The 26,546-nt window shown below is 51.8% G+C and overlaps 2 protein-coding genes across 3 annotated transcripts; both read left to right on the plus strand.

Moving 5' to 3' along the window:
- The first annotated feature begins 3,659 nt into the window (after window positions 1-3,659).
- Window positions 3,660-4,491, plus strand: LOC141474781 (feather keratin Cos2-3-like). Its single transcript, XM_074162857.1, has 2 exons — window positions 3,660-3,720; window positions 4,184-4,491. Exon 2 carries the CDS (start codon window positions 4,186-4,188, stop codon window positions 4,489-4,491), a length of 306 nt encoding a protein of 101 aa, XP_074018958.1. The 5' UTR covers window positions 3,660-3,720; window positions 4,184-4,185.
- An 11,035-nt stretch (window positions 4,492-15,526) lies between these two features.
- Window positions 15,527-18,712, plus strand: LOC141474601 (feather keratin Cos2-3-like). 2 transcript variants are annotated; one of them, XM_074162565.1, is made up of 2 exons: window positions 15,527-15,568; window positions 18,383-18,712. In XM_074162565.1, the coding sequence occupies exon 2, from the start codon at window positions 18,404-18,406 to the stop codon at window positions 18,710-18,712; it is 309 nt and encodes a 102-aa protein (XP_074018666.1). In that variant the 5' UTR covers window positions 15,527-15,568; window positions 18,383-18,403. The 2 variants fall into 2 exon arrangements, with proteins under 2 accessions (XP_074018666.1, XP_074018665.1); XM_074162564.1 differs by lacking the exon at window positions 15,527-15,568 and adding an exon at window positions 17,954-18,023 and having other exon boundaries at window positions 18,402-18,712.
- The last annotated feature ends 7,834 nt before the right edge of the window (window positions 18,713-26,546 follow it).

Raw genomic sequence — 26,546 nt, forward strand, 5'->3', positions numbered from 1 at the left:
CATGCCCTTCTTGTAAGTTGGTCTAACATTGTCTTGCTTCCAGTCAGTAGGGACCTCCCCAGACTCCCAAGACCTTTGGTAGGTCATTTAGGGGTTCCTGCTGTAACATCTGCCAGTTCCTTCAGTTCTCTGGCATGAATCCCATCTGTCCCCATGGACGTAGGATCATTGAGCTGATACAACTGGTCTCTTACAAATTCAGTGTCAGTACAAATGGAAAGTCATTGTTCCTGCACTTGGGGCTCTCCAGCTCGATGGACTGGGCAGCCCAAGTTCTATCAGTATTGTTAAAAATGGAGGCAAAAATTATATTGAATGCCTTCAGTTTTCCTTAATCTCTGTTAGCCAGGTGACCACCTTCAACAAGCATTGGCCCAATGTTTGGGTTTTTTTAGATCTTGTTTTACTATCAATGCACCTAAAAAAAACTTTCTTGTTGTCTGACACAAGACGGGCCAGTTTCATCTCTAATTGAGCTTTGGCCTTTCCTGCCTTCTCCCTGCATGTGTGAACCACAGCTCTGTACCTTTACTGCGAAACCTGACCTTCCTTCCAGGATTGTACAAGTTCATTTTTCCATGAGATCTTCTGCTGTGCTGGCTTAACTTGAGACACAATGGAGTTGCCTGCTCCTGTGCTTCTATAAGGCATTTCTTAAAAACTGAATATCACTTGTATACTCCTGAAAGCATATTCTCAGAGGACAATCTCAGCATGGACATTGGTGACTTGTGGCACCAAGGAGGAGGCTTCTGCTCCACCTAAGGGTTTACAACTGCAAAATAGGTTCACTGCCTTCAAAGATATTGTAGAGCCACATGTGCCTTGAAGCCTTGATTTCTTGAACAGTATCAAGAAAACGAGGCTTAAGCAAGGTCACCTCTAGCATCTGCAGGTAAGGAAGGAAATGCCTACAAGGCATCATTGTGGAGAAGTCCCCAAAACCCTTTCTAGGAAGGAAACACACGGGGGTGCCTCTGTCAAGTGCCTGTGTACTAATGCTCACAGTCTGGGGAATAACCGCCAGGAGTCAGAGATCTGTGTGCAGTTGCAGGGCTACGATCACGTTGGGATCATGAAAACAGGGTGTGATGGCTCCCACGACTGGCATGTTTCAGTGGAGGGATACAGGCTCTTTTGGAAGTACAGGCTGTGAAGACGAGAAAGGGGACTTTCTCCTTCTGTGAGAGAGCAGTTGGAGTGCACGGAACTCTGCCTGGTTTTGGGTGATGTGCCACCTGAGGGCTTCTGGGAAAGCATTAAAGAGAAGAGAGGTAAGGCTGACATTGTAATGGGTATCTGCTATAGATCATATGACCAGGAATAACAGTCAGATGAGACCCTCTACAGGTAGGTAGGAGCAGTCTCACATTCACAGGCCTTGGTCTTCATGGGGAACTTCAACAACCCCAATATCTGCTGGAGGGACAGCACAGCAGGACATAAGCAAGCCAGGAGGCTCCTGGAGTGCATGCATGACAACTTCATCACCCAAGTGATAGAGGATCCAATGAGGACAGGTATTCTGCTGGACCTCATACATACCAAGAAGGGAGGGCTTGTCGCGGATGTGAGGATCAAAGGGAGCCTGGGCTGCAGTGACTGTGAAATGGTGGAATTCAGGATCCCAAGGGGCGGGAGGAAGGTAAATAGCAAGTTAACAACCTGGGCCTGTAGGACAGCAGACTTTGGTGTCTTTAAAGATCAGCTTGGAAAATTGCTGTGGGAGAAAGGCCTGGAGGCAACAGAGGGCCAAGACATCCGGTTAATATTCAAGGATCACATCCTCCAAGCTCAAGAGCAGTCCATCCCAATGAGCAGAAAGTCAGGAAAGCATGCCAGGAGGCCTGCATGGGTGAAGAAGGAGCTCCTGGCCAAATCAAAACACAAGAAGGAAGCAAGGATGGAAAGTCAGGGAGGAATCCAGGAACACAGTCCAAGCATGCGGGCATGAGGTTAGGAAAGCCAAAGCCCAACTGGAATTGACGCTGAAAAAGGGGAGCCAAAGGTAACAAGAGGACTTCTCTAAGGACACAGGTGACAAAAGGAAGGTTGGGGATTTGTGGTCCCACTGCTGAAGGACTGGGACTTCTCTGATGCCGCGCAGGCTGGCAACACAGGACATGGAAAGGCTGAAGGGCTGAAAGCCTTCTTGGCCTCAGTCTTTACAAGCAAGATCAATATTGAGGAGTCCTATGTCCTTGACACTGGGAATGAGGAGACATATCGTTGGAAGAGGATAACGTGAGGGAATACATAAGCAAATTGGCAACCTGCATCAAATTTTTTACATCTTGTAGACAATCGTGTTATGGTTTGAGAAAATCCATAACAATCTATTGTCGTTTAGACAATTATTCTATCACCCAATGACCCCTCCCCACCTGGAAAGGGGAATCAGGGAACACAAAGAAACACAGGGGTTGAAATATAAATAGATTTAACAGACTAAGACTAAATAATTAACAATAATACTAAAGAACCAGTATTAATCCCGATACTGATATAAGATATACAGGAATTATACTCAGCCAATTATATCAGTAGGAAGCTGTGCACTCCCAGCAGTGGACAGCAAATATTAGACATTGCGAGCGCAACGGCTTCAGGAGGAACGGAAGGCCTCAGGGCTCCTGCACTGGGGCAAGGGACCACCGCCATCAAGGGAGAGAGAAAGCTACGCAGCAAACTTTTCTAATTTATATTGAATGTGACATTCATGGTATGAAATAATCCTGTTGGCAGCCTGGGTCAAATGCCCAGGCCTTGCTCCTCCTTGTCCCTGCACCTGGCAAGGCCTGAAAACACCTTGAATCCCACAGAGCCTGGCTGGTTATAAAATAAATATTTTCACAAATTCAGACACTAGAGTCTTCTAAAAGTGCAATTTTCCCCAGCATTAGAAGAAAAGTTAGTCCTGTGTCTCTCAACCCAGGACAAATGGTAACACTCAGGATTTGGGAAGTCAAAAATCTTCTCCTAATTATCCGTGCACCATGCCAAGAATTGACTTTTTTTTCAAACTTGACACTCTCCACACATCATATCCTAGTGGTGATAGAGGTAAATTTATTTTTCAGTAACATTGAAATAATGGGTGAACGAACTTTTGCAGCCGTCAATACCCAGAGTTGGGGAAGGCTGCTTAGTTTCCTGGCTAAAAGATTAAAAGAGCCCATGAAACCCAGCAGAGCAGCCCACCCGCACCATACAAGTGACCACTGGGGTGAGTTGGGAGAGAAAGACAACGCACATCCTCACACAGGGAAGCCCTTGGGTGACCAGCCAAAGATTCCAGGGTTGGGAGCAGGTGGGTCCCTTCCTGTCACTGCAGCCATGGGCAACCCCACCAGGGTGCCCCAGGCCAACATCACTTGCCTGCACCGCACCCATCCAGCACCTGAGCTGAGGCTTCAGCAGGCACTGACACATTCCTGCCCCAGAAATCATGGGGTATCTCAGTCCCAGCACTCAGAAGAAGCCTCCGTGAGGGAAGGTGGACAGCGTAAGCCAGGAAATGAGAAGGCGGCATCGGGGAAAACAACCACCCATCCCATGTCATTAGCTGGGATGTTTTCTGCTCCTCATGAGCAGCTTAGAAAATGGCCACTTCTGTAGAAGCTTCCTCTGGGCCTGGGGCAGGTCAGGGCCACCATAAAAGCCAGCCCAACTCCTCGCTCTCTCATCCACTTCTCTCTCCTCCTTCTCCTTGGGAACCAGGTGAGTCTGAAGCCCTTTCCCCATGTTGTTTTCCGCTCACACAGATGTGTACTCCTCCATCCTGTGGTGGGCTGTGGTGTTACTTGCCATGAGAGGGTGAAGGATGGTGAAGGTCTGACTCAGAGTGTCTGGGACTTGGTTGAGGGAGCTCTTCTGTTAAGAGACAGGCAGCAGCCTCCTTGGGTCTGGCGACACTACATTGCCTTGCAAAGAGAATCTGGATCTTGTCTGAGGTTGCCCTTCACTAAAAAGACTGGCAGCAGCCTGTTTGGGCCTGGGTGATCCTTAGAGAATTGTGTCTGCAAACCCTATTGTCCCACTGCACAGTTTCTACCTCCTGGCTCAGCAGATGCCTTTGATATGCTTGTGGTGGAGTGACAGACTCCTGGTAGACTTCTCCTCATGTGTGCCTGTGCTCTACTGCCTCTCTGCCCTCTCTCCCAGGTGTACCTGCAGCCCAGAGATATGTCCTGCTACGACCAGTGCCAGCCCTGCCGGCCCTGTGGCCCGACCCCACTGGCCAACAGCTGCAACGAGCCCTGTGTCAGGCAGTGCCAGAACTCCACCATTGTCATCCAGCCCTCTCCCGTGGTGGTGGCCCTGCCGGGACCCATCCTCAGCTCCTTCCCTCAGAACACTGTGGTGGGATCCTCCACCTCCGCTGCTGTTGGCAGCATCCTCAGCTGTGATGGCGTGCCCATCACCTCTGGGTGCTGTGACCTCTCTGGCATTTCCAGCCACTACTATGGCAGAAGGTGCCTCCCTTGCTAAATCCATTGGTGACAGCCCTGACAAGGACCTCCAGGAACCTGGTGCTTGACTGAAGACAGAGCTCCTGGCCATCGATTTCAGAGAGGCTGAGAATCCAGTGCTGCCCTTCCAAAGGAGACCTGCTGGGATTCTCTGAAAACATTGCCAAAGTCTAACTTCCCTGCCTTATTCTCTCTCTCACCTCTTTCTTGTCTTCTGTTCTTCTGGGCTGTAAGACCCGCAAAGCCAATGTGGGGCATCTGCTGGCACCTCTTCCTCTGTGGGACAGCCCTATGAAATCTCAGCTGTGACCAATGGGCACAGACTTCTGGCAGCTGCTGGTCCTCTCCCTGCTCTGGTCGCCTCCTCTACAAGTGAACTTGTTTCCCACTTCAGAGTCATTAAAATTTTCTGCATCCTCACCTCTGCCTCCATGTAATCATTTTCTTGGGGACATTGTTTCATATTGCCAAGGAAGAATGGCATTGTCTTGGGTCGTGGGGAATAAGGTGGGGGACAAGCATAAGAGGAAGGGAAGAATGGGACACAGGGCAATGGGTCTCTTCCAGTCACTGTCTCTTGGAGCTGAGGAAGATATTCCCCAACTCCTGCACAGCCAGCGGGTATCAGGCCCTGTATTCCAGCATCTCTGCTCACATACGATCCCCTGGCCTCAGAGCATGTCCTGCAACAAGGACATTGACCACTGCTTTCCCTTAGAGAGGAGCCCAGTGCTTTTGGATGCTCTGAGGGACCAACAGCTCACAAGCCTGTGCAGAAGGGAATTCCTCCTGCTCTGGATAGCCCTGTGCTGGGGAAAGAACCTCAGCCAGAAGATGGTCCCAAAGGATGCAGGAGTGACGATGGTGTGAGAAAAAGCCTTCAAAACAGCCCCTAACCGTCTCCTCATCCTCCCACTTGTCCCCTGAATGAATATCCTGGTTTGAAGTAAAACAGAGCCAATTTTCTGTTCAGTAATTTTACTTTTTAAATTGGGCCTCTTCTAACTAACTCAAATCTGAAATTAACAACATATTTTTCAAAAACTGTTCGCTGTCACAGTGATAAGACCTGATTATACCAAGGAATTGTATGCAGAGATGTTCTTGTTTATGCTGATTGCTATAACAAGCAAGGTCAGCTAACTTTGTTATTTGCCCCGTTGGAGGGCCGGAAGTGGAAAAGCGTAGAGGGGTCACACCTGTAGGCAGAAGCAGATGGGACAGGAGACCCAAAATTTACCAATAGGGTATTCCGTCCCATCTGCATCATGCTCAGTATAAACGCTGAGGGATCAAAGGGTCAACTCTCTTTCTTCAACAGCCAATGTCTGAGGAGGACCCTTTCTGTTTTCCTGCCATTGATCCCGATCTGAGCAATCCTGACTCCAGATCCTGAATCCAGCTCCTGTCTGTCACCAAGTCCAGTCTGGGGCATTTCCCTGTGCCTGCTGGTTACGACACTGTCATCCTGGGACCTTGATATGGTTTTGTATATACTGTATACTTCTTTTTCCTTCTTCCCCTTTTAAAATGTTATTATTTTTCTTATTATTTATCATTTCTTTATTTATTAAGTTTTTCATTAAAGTAGTTTAGTTCTTTTTCTAAACTTATAAATCTCATTATTTCTTCCTCTCTTCTCTTTGAAGAGGGGTGAAGGAGGGGCCATCTGTCATTCTGATTGGCCAGTCTAGCAGAAACCACAACAGTGAGGGAGCATGACCTGCACCCAAGGGCAAGGGTAGTAAGGTCAGGTCTCCTCTTCAAATTCTGCCCCCAAAGAGTTCCCAACACAGCCTAGCAGTTACACAGATGTGCAGGGCTAAGGGGACTCATAGGTTGATGTTGAAACCAGCCTGGCCAGGCCACACCTGAGGGCACTCATGTCTCTCACACACTCCCAGGTCTCATCAGACAGGGTACCCCAAGGACATGAGAGTCTTTCACTACCTTCTCTTTCTTCTCAGGCCACTGACACTGTCCTCTCCTGGAAGAGAATCTTGTCCTGCAGATCCCTGGGTGTAGAGGGGAAGCAGCGCTGCCAGGGGACACCTGAGGGCTCCATTTCCCCCACCCTCAGCCTTGCACAGACACATCCTCTCCCTCCCCTGGGTTCTTGCACAGCCAAGGAAGCTCCCTGCACCGGGGTGTCACGCACAGCACAGAGGTACAAGGCACTGTCAGAGACCTCGACTTCCTCCAGCTGCAGGAGGCTGTATTTCCCCGTGGTGTTCAGCTCGGTGGTGAAACGGCCACTGTGCTTGGGGCCAGCTCTAGCCTGATAGGAGACCATCTGGGGACCTTGGCCTTTCCTCTGCTGGTACCAGAGCAAAGCATCAAAGCCTGAGGTTTCGTAGGTGCAGGCTGTTTGGAAGGTGCCTCTCTGCTTCACTGTGACTTGTCCTTCTTGCTGGGTGACAGTGACCTGTCCCATGGTGCCTGGAAGAAATCATGGGTCAGTGATTCTGCAGGGCAAGGCCCTGAGATGCAAAAAAAGAGCAGAGGCAAAATGTCAGCGGAGAGGGCAACCTGTGCCTTTCTCTGCAGCAAGAGCCCCATGGATGGCAACAGCAAGGCAGTGAGCATCTTTTGGGCAGGAAGCCTGAGAGCACAATAATGCCAATTACCTCCCACAGGGATACCCCCAGAGGAGAGCTGTGCTTTCACCCAAGTCTTTGGTTTCTGCACTCCTGCTGCCCGTAAACTCCAGGGAACAGACTTTGGTGGCTGGCCCTCCTGTGATGGCCCCAGGACACCTCCAGAGAGGTGAGAGATGAAGGGAAGTCCCGTGAGAAGTTTCATCATGCTCCCTATTCCCTGTCTTCTCAGGAGGCTCCAAGGTCAAGGAAAGGAGGGAAAAGGAAGCCCAGGCACTGTGGACTTGCAGGAGGAATTGATAGTCTGGGCAAGCTGCATGACATGTGCCAGCCAGGAGAGAGACTGGGAGACCCTAAGATCGTGAGTGGGATGAGAGAGCTCTCATGTCCCTGCATCAACTTGCAAAATCCATGTACATCAGGAAATGTGTACTGCTGAGGTAGAAAAGAGCTTCTGCAATGACATGCCTGTGAAACACTGGGCCAGCACAGATCAGAGGAGAGAGGCAGCGAGAGGTGGATGGTTGGCAAGAGAAAAGGAAGGCAAGGGGTCTGTGATGGTCAGGAGAGAAGATGTTTCTTCTCAGTCTCCTCTTTACCATCAGTAGCAGTATCTTGAGAAAGCAGGTGCAAAACCACTCTTGTGATTTCATGTTTCCCAACATTTGCCCATAATTCAAGAGCAGCTCCTGCAGAGATCTGTTGAGGGGGTGAGGGTCTCCTGGGAAGAAGAGGAATCCTGCCTCCAGTCAAAGCCAATGCTTACCCAGTGGTTGCCTCAGGAAGGCAGCGAGGACGAGATACCCGAGGTGCATGCTGAGACCGATCCTCCTGCGTCTGTGAGAGAGACTCAGAAAACCCACACGTCCCCACCAAGAGCCCTGAGAGAGCAGAGCTGCCGGAAGTGACTCTGCAGGGGGAGCAAAGAATGAAATGGGGAGGAGAAATTGCTTGTTCTTGGCACATCTCAAATGCCTGTACTGCCGTATTCTTTCTTCATGTTGTTCCTGCAGCCAACACCTTCTGCCTTTCCAAGATAAGGGCTTCAAGGGGGACAGGCCTGCACCTGAGGACCCCCTTCTCTGACAAATCCCCCTGTGCAACACCTTGGGAGTCTCTCCTTCCTTGATGTCTGTCTTCCCTCTCTCCATCCTCAAGCCCTTGGCTGGGTTGGCCTCTCCTGGCTCCTGCACGGTGTCTAGTCCCAAGCTCCTGTCAGCACAGCCAAGGCTGCAGCTCCCACAAACACAATGGTCAACACCCCAATACCCTGCCGACACCAACTGTCCTACTCACCCCCTCAGGTACCGGGGAATGTCTTCCTCTGTCCAAAAGGAGCTATCTCAGGAACCAATGAATCATGTTTCCTGCCACACTCGCATCCCATCTCATAAAACAACTTCTGAAAAAATCATTGGGGAAAAGAAACCACACTCAAACCCAAACAAGCACTCCTCCCACTGGACAATAACCCTTCCATTTTCAGTTGCCTCAGCACAGGTAGGATCTGCATTTCTCCTTTCCTTATTTTTAGCATTTAACAAAGCAACCAATCCAACTATCTTTACTCTTTCCATAGCATAATTTAGGTTGGACTGGACCTGGGCAGGTCACCCACTCCAAGTCCTTGGTGGCCAACAAGAGAAGCAGCTGATTCAGCCTAAGCAATGCTGCAGCTGCTTTTGGAGAAGATTTCTAACCAAGCCATCTGGCTGGCACCTTGCTGCCTGGTGCTGCACTTGCAGAGCACAACTGGGAGCTGGACTCCTTCCACAGGAGGCAGGTCACAGTTGGGGGACCTGAGTGGGAGCCTTCCAGGCCAGGTGAAGACTCTTGGAAAATGCCAGCTCTGCTGGGAGGCTCTCAGGGCACAAGGCTTTTCCTCCCGGTGACTGTGCAGCGCTGGGCACAGCCTTCTGTCACCACTCCTGTGGCTGTGGAGACTGCTCCAGTGCCAAAAGCAGATGAGGAGATGCTCACCTCAGCAGAGCAGCTCTGTGAGCTCGAATGAGCCAGGTTAACTGACAGATGTCAGGGCTTGGCTCAGGCAGCTGAAATCTGCTCCTGATGACACCTGCGAATTAATAGTAGTTTGTCTTTTGAAGAGAGGGTATTTATCTAAAGGCAGCTTCATCAGGCCACCTTCCTCTCTGGTGCTCCACCCTCAGAATTTGTAGCTGCAGGCCATGGGTCTCACCCCACACACACAACCCTTTGCTGCCACATCGGTGTGTCTGAACAGCACCTCTCCCTGCATTGAAAGTGGAAATAGTCCCAGACCTCCACAACTGCCCTACGGCGATCACCAGGGATGGGCTGGTTCTTGTCAGACTCTGGGATTTTTTTGACTTGTAAAGTGAGAACCCCTGGAGCTGCAGCGATCGGGATGGTCTCCAGCTTTGACTTTGTCTCTTGCACATGATCTTGCCTGACATTGCCAGGGCACAGGGGCAGAGAGCTGCCGGTGGAATCCTGGTTCTCAGAGTGTGGGGAGAGGCTGGGCTTCCTCCTGTGCATCCGCCTCTGTCTGTGCCTGAGGGCGCATTTGTGCCTCTGTGTTTGCATTTGTGTAGGCATTTGCAGATGCACATGTGAGAGTGAGTGTCTGCCCATGTTTGTGTGTCTGAACAAGGGCACTTCTGTGTGTGTCTGTGCTCGTGTTTGTGTCTATGCATGTTTTTGGGGTGAGCAAGTCAGTGTGTGTCTTAGTGTACTTCTGTGGGCACATGTGTGTGCAGATGGGTACGTGTGTGTCCGTGTTTGTACAGGACCTTGCATATATATGTACAGGCACGTGTGAGTGTGCAAGTGTGAATAAGTGTGTGTGAACACTTATGTGACGGCAAGTCTGGGGGTGTGCGTGCGCAGGGCTTCCTGTGTAACTGGGTGTTCGTGGACATGTGTTTTAATGTGTGCTGACATGTGACTGAAGGCAGGATGGAGCTTCTGGAGATTCTCTTTTGGAGACATTGAGCAGCACCCATTCTCTCTGCAGAGGAAGGCCGAAAGCATGGCTCATGTCTGCCTTTCCCTCCTTTTGCTCTCTCTTTTCCCTCTCCTCTCATGTTGGCTTCTGATCCCCTTTGGTCTGCCCAGGCCAGCCTCGGGGGCACCTGCTGCAACTCTCCCTCTTCAGGGCAAGCTGAAGGATGCCCTAAAGGAGCTCTGCTACAGCCAAAGGGCACCAAAGCTCCACCATTCCTGGTGCTCTCTTCACAGTAACACTCCACTCAGAGTGACCTCACTTTTGTCCTTTTTGGTATGAAAGTTCTGCTGCATCCCAGCCTCCTTCTCTGTGTTGTCCTTCCCTGTGTGGACAGTCACAAGCCCTCAGTGAGCAAGGTGTTATTCTCAGGTGATCAGAGCAGAGGCAAATGGGGATTCTTCACTGTCCTCAGGGGAAGGGGAATGTGGGGGACAGTGCTGTGGGCTCCTCCAGAGCCAGTGGCCTGCCTGTCTTTATCTCTCCCTAGAAATGTCCTCTTGAGCATGTCCTGTGGCTGGGGAGCCTGATCAGCGGTGTCCTAGAGTGAGCAACCTGAGGACTGCAGCAGGTCAGTGGGATGCTCACAGCCTCCTCTTGGGGATGGACGTTCCTCCTTGTCTGCCTGGAGTTTTGCTGGGAGCCAGAGCGGCAGAATGACTTGGAAGACTCGCACAATTCCTGTGCAGAGGGGAGAGGGAAGCAGGAGAGAGGGATGGCAGGAAGAGAGGCTGTGGCTGCTCAAATAAAATAAAATAAAATAATTTGCTGTTGTCCCAAATGGATTCAACTTTCTGGGGTTTATTTTTGTCTTCCTGAGGAATTTGTAGTCAGCCCAAAGTTGCCAGAAAACTTTCTAAATTCCTGCTTTTATGCACAGAGGCGTTGCAGACCATCTTTCCACTGTGGAAGGGGACCTACTGAACTGCTGCAAGAAAAGTGCTGGGCCCACTGAAATTCCTGAAGGGAGACTTCTCTGGAAACAGCACCTGTTGTAAACATCCCACCCCATCAGACACACCATCTCCCTCTGGCTGGAGGACATCCAGCACAGGCCTCTTCATCACTGACATCTACTCCCCATCCCTGCAGGTATCCTGGTCACCCCTTTCCCTGGGGAGGACACCTTCCAGAAGGGTGATAAAAGATGATCTTATAAACTCAGGGGTATTTCTGTCTAAAAGGGGATCTAACGCCGTGTGGAATGAAGTATAAAAGTTTTCTGGATTGTGCAAGACATGGGATGTTTAGGGGAGCTAGCAGACACAAGCAAAGAGAAGGACCACAGCAGCTTGTCCGGGAGCAAACATGAGAAGACAGATGGACAGAGGGATGAGAGGACCCAATCACATGTGACCATGTGTCTGATGCATGTGTTGGCCTGGCCATGCTGGTTGCTCTGCCTTGTTTGTCCACCTGCCAGTACTTCCCTGGAGACACAGTTATTGAGTCCAGATGGGACAGGGAGTAGGGCTGATCCTTCACTCCGTCTGACATAGGCTTTAACAACCTATGTCAGCTACTCGAGCCACACAGGGTTCCCCGGGGACTGATGGGAGCACCACAGTATCTTCCGAGAGGCCTCCTGCCAGCTCTCACTCACCTCAGACCTCCAGCCCCTCAGGGCAACTCAGCAAATCTCTCTCTGACTCACTCATCCAGCAGGAATGAGGCTGCGCTCAGCGTGTCCAGTACAAGCGTTTCCCCTGTCTCCTGGGCCTCATTTCCAAAGGCGCTGAATCTTGTCAAAAAAGGTGCTGATGTCACCACGGTGCCCCCGTGGGGAGCACCTGAAGGTGCCCCTGAGGTCCACATCCCTCGAGGGGCCCGGTGCCAGACACGGTGTCGGTGGGTCGGGGGAAGCGCCCCGGTGCCGGTGGGTCGGGCGGGGCAGGGCGGGGCGAGGTGGCCCCGGCGGGCGGAGCGGCAGCGCCCCCTGGCGGGCCCGCCCGGGGATGTCCCCCCGTCCCCGACACACACGCCCGGCCCCGCCCGCGGCGGTTCCTGCCCGGCCGCAGCCCCGGCTCCTCTCCCCGTGTCTCCCAGGGCGCAGTAATACACCGCCGCGTCCCCGCGCCGGGGCCGGGCGAGCCACAGGGCGCTGGACCGGCGGTCTGCCGCCACCCGCAGCCACCCCGGCGGATCCGGGAGCTCCTTGGAGTCTTTAAGAACTCTTTGGAGTAATGCGGGGCTTCGGCCCGGGAGCTGACGGTACCAGTAGATCATGTCCCTGGTCTGTATGTTGGGGTGAGAGCAGTTGATGCTGATGGCGGTGCCCTCGGTGGTCTCTGCCGACGGCTCCTGCTGCACCTGGGCTCTGACCACAGCCACTGGAGAGAAAGGAAAAGAAAGGCCAAAGATTATGAACTATCACCCAGGGCTGTTGGTTCTTTTTCCCAAGAAATATTTCAGAAGAGGAGCCAAGAGGCTGTACCAGGTGCAATGGATGGGGACACATGCGATGATCCTGGTGTGGGTGTGTCAAGTGAGGGAAAAAGTCTGGGAAGGAATTTGAAATTGATGCACGGAGAGATAGAATGAAAGCCAGTTGCATGGATGGATGGAGGGTGAGAGGGAGAGGGGACAGGAGAATTAGGGGTGTTACACTGAAGGATGAAGGGCTGAATCCAGAGCAAGAGAATGCTCAATGAGTGGAGATGGAGTGGGTGAGGAGTGGGTGTGTGGAATACCGTCATGGTGCAAGAAAACAGTCTTTTGCCTACAGATATTAAAGAAGCAGAGGGAGTGATGAGACAGGGGTCTCAGAGAGTAGGAAGACGGTTGAAGGATGGTAGATGCATGGAGAGATTGGTCAAGAGATGGGTGGCTAGGCTGGTGGGTGGATAAAGAAAAGAAGAGTAGACAGGGAGAGGGATTGTCACACTGAAGGAGAGAGGGCTATATTCAAGGCAATCAGACTTGATGATTGCACAAGGGAAGGAGAGGTAGCATGAAGAATCAGGTGTACATGCAAGCAAGCTTGTACTGAAAGAGGTGGTTCAGGAAGAGGGACGAGAGATGGCAGAGAGGCAGGAGGGGGAGAGAGACATTGAGGAAGGAGAGGGAAGAGTCGGCGCTGGGCTCCCCGGGGAACAGCCCGGGCACAGCCCCGGCCCCCATCCGCCGCCGCCAGCCCCACGCACCCAGGAGCAGCGCGGCCAGCCCCGCCAGCCCTGCGCCCCGGCACCGCCGCATCCCGCCGCTCCGCTGCCCGCGCCTCGCTGCCCCCCGCCAGCCCCGGCTCTCTGCTCCGGCCGCCGCGCCTCCTCTCCGCCGCCTCCTCTCCTCTCCGCCGCCGCCAGCTCCGCCCCGGGGCTCAGCCCTGCGCCGGCGCCGCTCGGGGGCTCGCCCGGCCTGAGAGGGCTCAGGGGCTCCGCACGGGCACCACTTGTGGCAACTGCCAAAGGGACTCTCCCCGTCCTCCTCCAGCAAGGAGAAGCCGGCACAGCGCCAGCTGCAGCCTGGCACAGCAGCAGGGCCTTGGCCCAGGCCATTCACCAGCTTCCCCGAGCTGTCTCCCAGCTCCGGGGCTGGAACCAGCAGCCACGGATTTCCTGCGGGTGGGAGTGAGGAGGCTGAGAGCCTGCCTTCAGCTGCTGCTCTGCAGTCCCAGCACCATGCCTCAAAACTGTGTTGTGGCAGACGGAATGTGAGGACAAGTGTGCCCATGGGTGGGCAGGGGTCAGGGAGCACCGGGAAAGGGTTGGTGGCTGCCACAGAGTCAGGATATGGCTGAGAAGGGACCTCCTGAGGTCATCTTGATCACCCTGCTGCTTGGAACAGCTCCCATTAGATGAGATTGCCCAAAGCCATGCTTGCTTCAGCCTTAAACACCTCAATGGAGACTGCACAACCTTGCTGGGAAACACCACCTTCTTCTATTTCTTTCTTTTAGCTTGTGCCTGAACTAGAACTCCCCATGTTCCAGCAGCTCTTCCTTGCCTCTGCTCCTGTCCCAGAGCACTTCCAGAGTCTTTGCCACCTTCTCTGTTTCTTTTGAACAGGAAGATCCTGGACCTGCTGGGAACAATTTGGTTAACACAGATCAGCGTCCAGCCTTTTCCCTGCGCTTGGGTGTCATCCCCGAACCTACAGGAAGCACCAACCTTCTCACTGCTCATGGTGTTCGTGAAAACATTGGAGTCTTGGTCCTACTGCCAATCCCTGAAAGACCCCACCAGTACGTGTCTGCCAGGTGGGCTCTGCACCACGGGTCACTACTCTTTGTGCCTGCTGGTCCAGACAATTTTCACCCACCTGATCAGTCTCTTACTGAGCCCATTCATCTCCAGTTTGGTCATAAAGGAAGAATGAGAGAGGCTGACAAAGGTCTTGCTAAACTCTAGCTACACACATCTCTTGCCCTTTTCTCGTCCACGGTGCCCATTACCTCATGAGAAAGCAACGCGCTTTGCCCTCAGATACACTAGAGCCTCAGCTCAGGAGCAGCTCCCCAGAGAGGGGAATCAACCCTGGCTGAGCTCTCCCAGCAGAGCTCCCTGACAATGATGTCCCCAAAGTCACGATAGGGAGGGAGGGAAACCTTGGCTGCACTGTCTCCAAGTTGGACCTGAGTCCGAAAGGCAGACAGACCATTCAGGAGGGGAGATGGACTCAAGAACTTTACACTCCATGGACAGCCCTTGTTGCAAAGAGGTCACTTCTGGACATCCCAGTGGCACAGCAGCTGAGACACACACAGGCTCAGGCACACCAGCATGGAATCATGCACAGATTTGTGATCCCATGTGCATTCATACAAACACAGCTGCTCACGAAGGCACACAAGACAAAACCAGCCGTAAGAACACAATCAAACATGGGTTCTGCTGGGGACACGTGGGCACAACCACAGCAGGGTTAGAGCATTCTGGGGAAAGACAAGGCCCCAGGAAAGCCCTTGGCATTATTTGTGTGCTCACAGACTGCACAGAGAGGGAACGACTGAAAGCAGGCGACAGTTTTTCCCTGAGGGCAGTGTTAGGCAGGATGAGGTCAAAGCCAAGCAGCACAACGCGCACACCTGGGAAGGCAACAATTGACCATTGGGTGAGCTGAGGAGGGAGGGAAGGAGATGGACTGGACGTGGCATGTCCTCATATACAGTGATTCTTTGGCTTCCAGATGCAAACAGCTGGAGCTTCTTCCTGAGAACGGCACTTCAAACAGCCCCAACAACATGACCCAGGCTGATGTCACTTGAGCTGACTCTACTGCCCACCTTGCTGCATTCTTGCCCTAGAAATCATGGGACCTTTCATCCCCATGCTCAGAAGGAGCCTTCATGGGGAAGTGGTCATGGCACAAACCCGGAAATGAAAAGGCAGCAGTGTTGGAAACCAAAGCACAGCCCATATCATTAGCTGTGATGGTTTGCATTCAAGATGAGCTTGTCAGAAAATTATTACCTCTGCAAATGGAGCCTCTGGTCCTGAGGCAATGAAGGGCACGTGAAATGCAGCCTGGCTCTCTGCTCTCTCATCTACTTCTCTTGTCTCCTTTCCCTTCAGAACCAGGTGAGTTTGAAGCCCCTTCTCCTCATCTCCAAAGTGAGGTATCTCCTTGATTGACATCCTAGCTGATACTGGCTATGTCCTGTGCTGGGACTTGGAGCATGTTGTCATGGGAGAGAGAAGTGGAGAGAAGGTCTGTTTAGAGAGAGGCTGAGACTTGACTGTGGTAGGTTTTGGTTTATGAATTACGAGATAACCTCTCTGGGCCAGGCTGCTCTCTCTAGGGCAATGAAGAGCATGTGGCTTCTGGCCCAGCTTCTAACTCCCCACTCAGTAATGGCCTTGGGTCTTTGTGACAGGGCAACCAGGCTGCTCCTCACCCACCCTTGTGCTCTGCTTCCTTCCTGTCTTCTCTCCCAGGTGCACCTCCAGCCCAGAGACATGCCCTGCTACGAGCAGTGCCAGCCCTTTCCAACCATGACGATTCTGTGATTCTGTGAACACGGAGGTGGGATCCTCCACTTCTGCTGCTGTTGGCAGCATCCTCAGCTGTGATCGAGTGTCCATCACCTTTGGATGCTGTGAGAGCCTCCCCTGTCATGATCTCCCCTATGCACTTTGTGACATCCCTGCTCTTCAGTTTATGGTAGACTTCTCCCTCCGTACCTGCTTTAAACTCCTGTTTCCCAGCTTAGTGGCCATTTACAAAGACAGTCTCACCTCAACTTGCCAAACACATTCCAATCCTGACCAATTGTCCTCACTTTTACAATTGGGCCCTCTGTGGACAGAAGCCAAACCTACTGAGCGCTGCTGCATCCTGCCGTGCACGCAGCTCAAATGACCTCTCGAGTCACAGGGATCCTCTTCTGACTCCTGTGCCAGGCTTTGCATCTCGGTCTTAGTAAATATAGGTAATTAAGGAGTTGTGAGTGACATGGATCAAGATCCCTTCATGGGACATATCCTTCCAGCCCTGTGGGACCAGCTCAGATTCCGAAGACATCTTCATGTAGAGGCTCTTTCAGCCCAAACTCACTGCCCTGGAGAGAAGGACTTCACAGAGCCATCTTTGCTACCAGCGTAACTTGAATATACATAGACTGATAGAATGGTTTGGATTGGAAGGAACCTTGAAAGACCATCTAGTCCAACCCCACTGCCATGGACAGGGACATCTCTCACTAGATCAGGTTGCTCAGAGCCCCATCCAGCACGACCTTGGACACTTTCAATGATAGGGCTTTCACAATGTCGCTGGGCAATCTCTTCCAAAGTCTCGCCACCCTCATCATAAAAAATTTCTTCCCTATATCTAATTTAAATCGACCCTTTCTTAGTTTAAAGCCACTGCCCCTTGTCCTGTCACTACAGGCCACGGTAAAACATATTCCTCCCTCTTTTTTATAAGTACCCTTTGAAAGGCCTTAAGAAGGTCTCCCTAGACCCTTCTCCTTTCCAGGCTGAACAATCCTACCTCTCTCAGCCTTTCTTCACAGGAGACATGTTCCAATCCTCCTATGATTTTTCATGGTCCTCCTCTGAACCTACTCTAGCAGACTTTACAGGCTCTTCCCACAGTCAATGAAGAGACATCAGCACATACACAGGACTTATCCCATCCCAGAACACAAGTCCATGGGAAATGGGATGAATCATTTTTCTGGAGACACTGGTCCTGCAGTTAACCACTGGTGGACTCTTAACTCCTCAGCCAGCATAAGCTCACAGCAGGGCCCGCCTTACCTGGGCACATGCACATGTCTTGCTTCGTCATATGATCAGAAGTGAACCCACAGACTGTCCTACCAGAGATTACAAGCACCTCTATTCCATGGCTGAACCCCATATCCATGTCCCTGGTACTCAGGGAAAGATGGAGAGCAGGGAAAGGGCTTTTGTGGGGGTGAATGGGATCAAGCTGGGCATGTTGCTCTCATCAGCTGCATCTCTGGCGCTCACTGAGTGCAGATCTGTCTTCCCTCAGCCCCAGTGAGCTCTTTGAAACACAATTTGCAGAAGATGACTCTGTCAAGTCCAAGTCCTGTGCCCTGGACAGTGTAGACAGCCTCTCGTTGGGTGTCTTGGGTCTTCTCAATGAACTCTAGATGCCTAGAGGTCTAGACTAGTGTCTGAGTGTGTCTTGTCTAAGCCAGCTTTTAGTGTATCTTGAGTGACCTTTACTGGACTCTTCCAGCACATGAGATGAGTCCTCTGCCCACAATCAGGTGTTTTGCACTGGAAGTGCTTGGGGCTTTCATCCTGTCACGCAAAAGATGCCTCCACTGGGGAATGGGCCTGGCATGAAGCAGGAAATGGAAAGACAGCAATTCAGGAAGCCAAAACAGAGCCCATAGCATTAGCGGGGATGTTTTGCATTCAAGATGAGCTTGTCAGCAAATAATCACCTCTGCAAGGGAAGCCTCTGTCAGCCTGGGGGCAGTTAAGGTCCACGATAAAAGCCAGCCCAGCTCCTTGCTCTCACATCCACTTCTCTTGCCTCCTTCTCTGGAGTCAGGTGAGTCTGAAGCCCCTTCTTCTCCACTGTCTCAAAAACGAGGTTTCAATTCAGTGGACCTCTCAGCTGACACTGGTTTTGTTCTATGCCAGATCATGGGGCTGCTTGTCACAGGAGAGGGAAGCAGGGAGAAGGTTAGACATGGAGGGAGTCTGGGACTGTGCCAAGGTGGCTTCTGGACTCAGGGCCCAGGCAGTAGCCCCCAGGAGCTGGGGACTCTTTTTAGGCTCTGTAAGGGTGAATCCTCATATATCGCTGCACAGCCTCCAGTTTTCAGCCCTGCATGTTTTTTGGTTCCCTCATGGTACAGTGACAGGAATGAATGCCTGCGTTTTTATCTTCCCTGCCCTCTTTCCCAGGTGCACCTCTGAACCCAAGACATGTCCTGCTACGACCAGTGCCAGCCCTGCTGCCGGCCCTGCGGCCCGACCCCACTGGCCAACAGCTGCAATGAGCCCTGTGTCAGGCAGTGCCAGAACTCCACCGTCGTCATCCAGCCTTCCCCCGTGGTGGTGACCCTGCCTGGCCCCATCCTCAGCTCCTTCCCTCAGAACACCGTGGTGGGATCCTCCACCTCCGCTGCTGTTGGCAGCATCCTCAGCTGTGACGGAGTCCCCATCAACTCTCCCTGCTGTGACCTCTCCTGCATCACCAGCCGCTACTGTGGCAGCAGATGCCCCCCCTGCTAAAGATGCAAGCAGTGGCCTCATACAAGGACCCCTCGGAACTCAGAACATGGTGCTGGACAAAGGATTAAACTACATGCTGTTGTTTTAAGAGCAGCTCACCATCTCTGGCTTGCCCTGCAAGGGCAGATGGGAAGATGTCAACCTGGGCTCTCTGAAAACACGGCCAATGTCTACCCTTCCTGTTCTTTTTTTCCTCTCACTTTATCTCTTTTCTTTGTTTTCTTCTGTTCCCCTCAAAGTCTGTTGTGAGACCCCAGAAACCAGCCTGGAGGGACCTGCAGCCTGTCTCCCTTTGCTGGGCACATCAACAGATGCCCTGTGGGAACTCTGCCACAGCAAAAGGGGAACACATTCTCATCTGCTCCTTCTGCTCTCCACAGTGGGGGCCTCCACTTGGTGTGACCCCATTTCCCTTTTTAGATTCATTAAACAATTGCTGCAACCCTGCCTGTGTCCTTTACGTGGTCTTTCCATCTGCATGCTGACTGTGGAAGGAGAAAGCCATTACTTTGTGGGAGGAGTTAGGTGGGGGCACAGGGGAACCTGTCATCACTCCTCGAGGCATTGGAGGGTGGGACACACTGCAGAGAGTCCTCTTTCAGACACTGCCTCTTGACGCTGAGGAAGACATGCCTAGTTACTCCACTGCCAACGGCCATCAGTCCTTGCCTTGCTGAGACTCTGCTCAGCAATAACCCCTTGGCTTCGGAACACCTTGTCATGTGAAGAGGAATCCTGACAACTGCCAAGGCCATCTCACATCTCCAGAGCATGGGACCCTGTGGTGTGGGAGTCTGCCCTCACACAACCCTCCCCCGACCCCAGCACCAGAACCGTGGGACAGGGACAGAGGACAAGGTCATTCCTGCATGGGTTGAGGATGGGAGCACCACTTCTGGTAGGTTCTGTGGGAGGCAGTGCTGAGTCAGGTGGCAACACAGGGCCAATGAGAATCAGGACCAAGCTCACCCAGAACCACTGCAACAATGGCAGCCATGGCTTTCATAAAAACATTCTAGACTTTTGGTCTTCTCAGATGGGCCACAAGTCTGAAGGACACACTGGTCTCAATCAAGCGGGTGGGACCCCTTATTGCCATCCCTTTTGTACACAAAACTTCCCTGGTTTTCCCAAGAAGAAATATGCTTGTGCTGCCCTAGTTCACCGAGGAGAAATTGCAAATTCCTCCAATACCGTGGATGTGTAATATCTGGCAGTCCCTAAACAAGAGGGCCGGAGTCCTCAGGAGTCTCCAACGGATTTTCCCACCTCTGTCTTGTTTTCTTCTGGAAAAGCAGGAGTTATTTTACCCCTTTTCTGGTCGCTCTGCTTCCTGTGGGATAACTATGTTTGACAAGTATCTGTATACACCTAAGCTTTCTCAAAGCACACCAGACCTGGTGTCTGAAGAATGTCCCTCATTTCAGCATCCAAAGAGAGGACAGCATCAGCCCTCATGTCTTCCCCAGGTAATGGCATAGCCTATAGCTTCTCCAGCTACTTTACAGGTAGCAGGTACATTTTTTCCACATACTCCATCCCCGCTTCACCAAAAACCCTGTGTCGTGGTTTAGCCTCAGACGGCAACAAAGGACCACGTGGCAGCCGCTCGCTCAGATAGGGCCCTCCCCCCGCCAGCGCGGCCGGGAGGGGAGAATCGGAAGAAAAAGGCAAAAACTCGTGGGTTGAGACAAAGGCAATTTAACAGAACAGTAAGGAGAACAAGAAACAACAACAATAATAACACCGACAGAGGAATACACAGCCACGAGTACGATACCACCGCTTGCCGATCGCACCCCGGGACCCCCCCGACCACTCCGCTCCCCTGGGGGATGACTTCCTGCCCCTTCCCTTCCCCGGCTAGCTCCTGTTACCCCCTGGGCATGGCTCACATGGGATGGAATACCTGTGTCCCTGCTAGGTCCTGGGGAGAATTAACCCTATCCCTGCCAGACCCAGGACATCATCCACCCCTTATTCCATACCATTTCATGCCATGCCCAGATCTTACAGTTTCCAATTAAATACTATCAGTTTCCCCTGACATACATATATATATATATACATATGTATATCTCCATACAGGCGTAATGTCCTTAGTCTGTGCGCCATCACTCTAAAATATCCGTTGAGTTCATATAGTCCATGACTTCGAGCTCCATCTGTTGGAACAGTCCCTCAGGGCATGCAAGATAGCGTGTGTGGAGCTGGACTGTCACATGCTGTATTCTTGTGGCTTGTGGCTGATGTATCCGGTGCGGCTCATGTCCATGGTCCATGGGTTGAAGATGTCGATTTCAGTGAAGTTGCTGGACGCCAGCTGCTGAGGTCAGTTCTGGTCCCTTCGCTGCTGCACTTTACTTGGTTTTTCATCAGAGTCCATTTGTCATTAGTTTGGGTGATTCTTATTATAGTACAACCAATAGCAGTTACAGAAATGAGATGTACAGTGGCAGGGTTATTTAGCAATTAACATCATACAGTTTCATTCACTGGCTATTCTCGCCCAAAATCAGGTCCCCGTGTGGTACACATCGAACTTCCCCATCCTTCCGCATCACCCACCAAGTGCACCCGGGTCCTTGAGCAAAGGCAATCCCACGGACAGGTTTGCCTTTGCCTGAGGCAGGACTAACCCAGACTGTCTTCCCTAACATATTCTTCATGTGCACTACGGGGACTTTATCTCCCTCCACAGTACGTGGAGGTTTTGATTGGGCAGGGCCAGCTTGGTTGGTAGACCCCCTGGTGTTAACTAGCCAGGTAGCCTTTGCTAAGTGTGTATCCCAATTTTTTAAAGTTCCACCACCCATTGCTCTCAGTGCAGTTTTTAACAGTCCATTGTACCGTTCTATCTTCCCAGAGGCTGGTGCATGATAAGGGATGTGATAGACCCACTCAATACCATGCTCTTTGGCCCAGGTGTCAATGAGGCTGTTTCGGAAATGAGTCCCGTTGTCCGACTCAATTCTCTCTGGGGTGCCATGTCGCCACAGGACTTGTTTTTCAAGGCCCAGGATGGTGTTCCGGGCGGTGGCATGGGGCACAGGATATGCTTCCAACCATCCAGTGGTTGCTTCCACCATTGTGAGCACATGGCGCTTGCCTTGACGGGTTTGTGGGAGTGTAATATAATCGATCTGCCAGGCCTCCCCATATTTGTATTTCAGCCATCGTCCTCCATACCAAAGAGGCTTTAATCGCTTGGCTTGCTTGATTGAAGCACATGTCTCACATTCGTGGATGACCTGTGCAATAGTGTCCATGGTCAAATCCACCCCTCGGTCACGAGCCCATCTATATGTAGCGTCTCTTCCTTGATGGCCTGAGGAGTCATGGGCCCATCGAGCTATGAATAATTCACCCTTAAGTTGCCAGTCCAGATCCACCTCGGCCACTTCAATCTTAGCAGCCTGATCCACTTGCTGGTTGTTCTGATGTTCCTCAGTGGCCCGGCTCTTGGGTACATGGGCATCTACATGACGTACTTTCACAACCAGATTCTCTACCCGAGCAGCAATATCCTGCCACAATTCAGCAGCCCAGATGGGTTTGCCTCTGCGCTGCCAATTGCTCTGCTTCCACTGCCGTAACCACCCCCACAAGGCATTTGCCACCATCCATGAATCGGTGTAGAGATAAAGTACTGGCCATTTTTCCCACTCAGCAATGTCCAGAGCCAGCTGAATTGCTTTCACCTCTGCAAACTGGCTTGATTCACCTTGCCCTTCAGTGGCTTCTGCAACTCGTCTTGTAGGACTCCACACGGCAGCCTTCCACTTTCTATGCTTTCCCACAATCCGGCAGGACCCATCAGTGAACAGGGCATATCTCTTCTCATTTTCTGGTAGTTCATTATACGGTGGAGCCTCTTCTGCACGCATCACCTCCTCCTCCGGTGACATTCCAAAATCCTTGCCTTCTGGCCAGTCCATAATCACCTCTAGAATTCCTGGGCGACTGGGGTTTCCCATTCGAGTTCGCTGCGTGATCAATGCAATCCACTTACTCCATGTAGCATCCGTTGCATGATGTGTAGCAGGGACCCTTTCTTTGAACATCCAACCCAGCACCGGCAGCCGAGGTGCCAAGAGGAGCTGTGCTTCCGTACCAACCACTTCTGAAGCAGCTCGAACCCCTTCGTATGCTGCCAGTATCTCCTTTTCTGTTGGAGTATAGCGGGCTTCAGATCCTCTGTATGCCCGACTCCAAAACCCTAGGGGTCGACCGCGTGTCTCCCCTGGTGCTTTCTGCCAGAGGCTCCAAGTAGGGCCGTTCTCCCCAGCTGCGGTGTAGAGCACGTTTTTAACATCTTGTCCTGCCCGGACTGGCCCCAGAGCTACTGCATGGACTATTTCCTGTTTAATTTGTTCAAAAGCTTGTCGCTGCTCAGGACCCCATTTAAAATCGTTCTTCTTCCGGGTTACTTGATACAGAGGGCTCACAATCAGACTGTAATCTGGGATATGCATCCTCCAAAAACCCACAATGCCCAGGAAAGCTTGTGCTTCCTTTTTACTAGTTGGTGGAGACATAGCTGCGATTTTATTGATCACATCCATTGGGATCTGATGGCGTCCATCTTGCCATTTTACTCCTAAAAACTGGATCTCCTGTGCAGGTCCCTTGACCTTACTTCGTCTTATGGCAAAACTGGCTTTCAGAAGGATTTGAATTATTTTATTCCCCTTCTCAAAAACTTCTTCTGCTGTGTTGCCCCATACAATGATGTCGTCAATGTACTGCAGATGTTCCGGAGCTTCACCCTGTTCCAGTGCAGTCTGGATCAGTCCATGGCAAATGGTGGGGCTATGTTTCCACCCCTGGGGCAGTCGGTTCCAGGTGTACTGGACACCTCTCCAAGTGAAAGCGAACTGTGGTCTGCACTCTGCTGCCAGAGGGATTGAGAAAAATGCATTAGCGATATCAATTGTAGCATACCATTTGGCCGCCTTGGACTCCAGTTCGTATTGGAGTTCTAACATGTCCGGCACGGCAGCACTCAGCGGTGGAGTAACTTCATTAAGGCCACGATAGTCCACAGTTAGCCTCCACTCTCCATTAGATTTCTGCACTGGCCATATGGGACTGTTAAAGGGCGAGCGAGTCTTGCTGATCACTCCTTGAATCTCTAGTTGATGAATCAGCTTGTGGATGGGGATCAGAGAATCTCGGTTAGTTCGATACTGCCGCCGATGAACTGTTGTGGTAGCAATTGGCACCTGTTGTTCTTCGACCCTCAACAACCCCACAACAGAAGGGTCCTCTGAGAGACCAGGCAAGGTAGACAACTGTTTAACTTCTTCCGCCTCCAAGGCAGCTATGCCAAAAGCCCACCGGTACCCTTTTGGGTCCTTAAAATACCCTCTCCTGAGATAATCTATACCGAGGATGCATGGAGCATCTGGACCAGTCACAATGGGATGCTTTTGCCACTCATTCCCTGTTAGGCTCACTTCAGCCTCCAGTACAGTCAATTCTTGGGATCCCCCTGTCACTCCAGAAATACAAATGGGTTCTGTCCCTCTATAGCTTGATGGTATTAGGGTACACTGTGCACCTGTGTCTACTAAAGCTCTATACTCCTGTGGCTCTGATGTGCCAGGCCATCGAATCCACACTGTCCAATAAACTCGGTTGTCCCTTTCCCCCACCTGGCTGGAGGCAGGGCCCCCCTAATACTGGTCATAGTATCCGTCACTCACCTCGTGCAGAAATGCTCTGGAGGTTCCTTCAAGGGGATCAGAAGTAGGCTCAGGCCTTCTATTCTGTCTGGGGAACTGCACATTGGAAACCGGGGCAGCACTTTTCCTGGGGAGATCTGCTTTTGTGGTCGTTCTTCCTTGCAATTGCTGTACCCGTGCCCGTAGGATTGAAGTAGGTTGTCCATCCCACTTCCTCATGTCCTCTCCGTGGTGACGCAAGCAGAACCACAGGGTGCTTCGTGGGGTGTACTCCCTGTATTCTCTATCTTGAGTGGAAAAACGTCTGTTCCTAACAGCTGAGATACTGGCTCGTACAGGCAGGGAGGACATATTCTCTTCAAGTTGCTGGACCTTCCGGGACAGTTTCTCCACAGCTGAGACGAGGGGAGAAGACAGATTTTCTTCATATTGCCGAAGTCGGGCAGCCACCTCATCCACTGTTGGTCCCTCTTCGCCTTTCCATTCCATCACTGCTAATGAGTTGGCATATGATGATGGTGCGCTCCGTACAAACTTCCGCCACATGGACCTTGTGCATTGGATCTCATCAGGATCTGTGGGAAACTGGGCATTGTCCAGGTCATAATAAATCATCTCCCGCACGGCTAATTCTCTCAGGTACTGAATACCTCTTTCCATGGTGGTCCACTTGCTCGGATGACATACAACATCTTCACTGAAGGGATACCTTTCCCTCACGCCTGACAGGAGTCGCCTCCAGAGGCTGAGAGCTTGTGTCCTTTTCCCAATTGCCTTGTCAATGCCCCCCTCTCTAGACAGAGATCCCAGCTGCCTGGCTTCCCTACTCTCCAATTCCAAGCTACCAGCTCCGTTGTCCCAGCACCGGAGCAGCCAGGTGACAATGTGCTCACCTGGAAGTCGGCTGAAATCTTTTCGCATGTCCCACAGCTCACTCAGGGACAGGGATCGAGTGATTATCTCTGGTTCTGCCTCTTCCTCTTGTTCTCGTGACAACCCTGGATCATCGTCATCCTTCGCTGAGCGAACTGATTTCTTGGTGTATTTCTTCTTCTGGATAGGGGCAACTGATATGGGCACAGGTTGGTTTTCTGGTTCAGTTGCAGTGCCTGCCACTGGGGCCAGAGCAGCCACCGTGCCCGCCGCAGGGGCTGGAGCAGCCACCGTGCCTGCCACAGGGGCCAGAGCAACCACCGTGCCTGCCACAGGGGCCGGAGCAGCCACCGCGCCTGCCGCAGGGGCCGGAGCAGACACCGTGCCTGCCACAGGGGCCGGAGCAGCCACCGCGCCTGCCGCAGGGGCCGGAGCAGCCACACTGCCTGTCAGCCTGGTTTCCATCTCTTCCTCCTGAGGATGCTGCGCACCATTGAGCAATGCTTGGTAGATACTGGCCAGGGCCCAGCACAATGCAGTGAGTTGTGCCTCTCTGGAATAGCCACAGCATTTTCCTTTCAAATATTCTATCACTTTATCGGGGTTCTGTAGTTGTTCGGTGGTGAAATCCCAGACCATTGGAGGTGAAAAACTCTCTAGATACCTGCCCATGTTCTCCCACATGCCATGCCATCCATGACTCTCCAGCCTTGGGGCAGATCTCGGGGTGGCAGTCTTAAATAGTTGCTTAACCCTAAACAAAAACTGAAAAACATTCAGGAGACCGAGCAATAGGACCAAGATGGTCTGCGTGTCCCAAGAGTATTCAAAATTCTCAAAAACTGGCATATCCAGCACGAAAGAGAACAGGGAGGTGAAAGAGCTGGGAAAAGCATCCCCCCCTGCTTCCCCTATAGACTCAGTGTGTTTATTAATAAATTCCCCGAGATATGGGCAGGAAAGCAGTGCCAAATAAACAACCCAACATAACCATCTGAACAGTGATGCTATCATATCATAAGTTGATATCGCACAGGACAGCAAAATTATAATCCTGATCCCTCTCCCAGAAGTGATAAACATCATCACGGGGAGTACATAGAGCATGTAAGAGTTTACATAACACAGCCATGAAAACAAACGAAGCAACATTGTCCCCAGTAAATAATACAATAAATACCGATAACAAATTCCTTTTAGCACACTCTGGTCAGATCTGTTTTTATCTCAACCCTCCGAGTGGCCCCACGTTGGGCGCCAAAAAGGACTGTCGT

The sequence above is a fragment of the Numenius arquata genome, chromosome 23 (assembly GCF_964106895.1).
Source record: "Numenius arquata chromosome 23, bNumArq3.hap1.1, whole genome shotgun sequence".
NCBI classification, from domain to species: Eukaryota; Metazoa; Chordata; class Aves; order Charadriiformes; family Scolopacidae; genus Numenius; species Numenius arquata.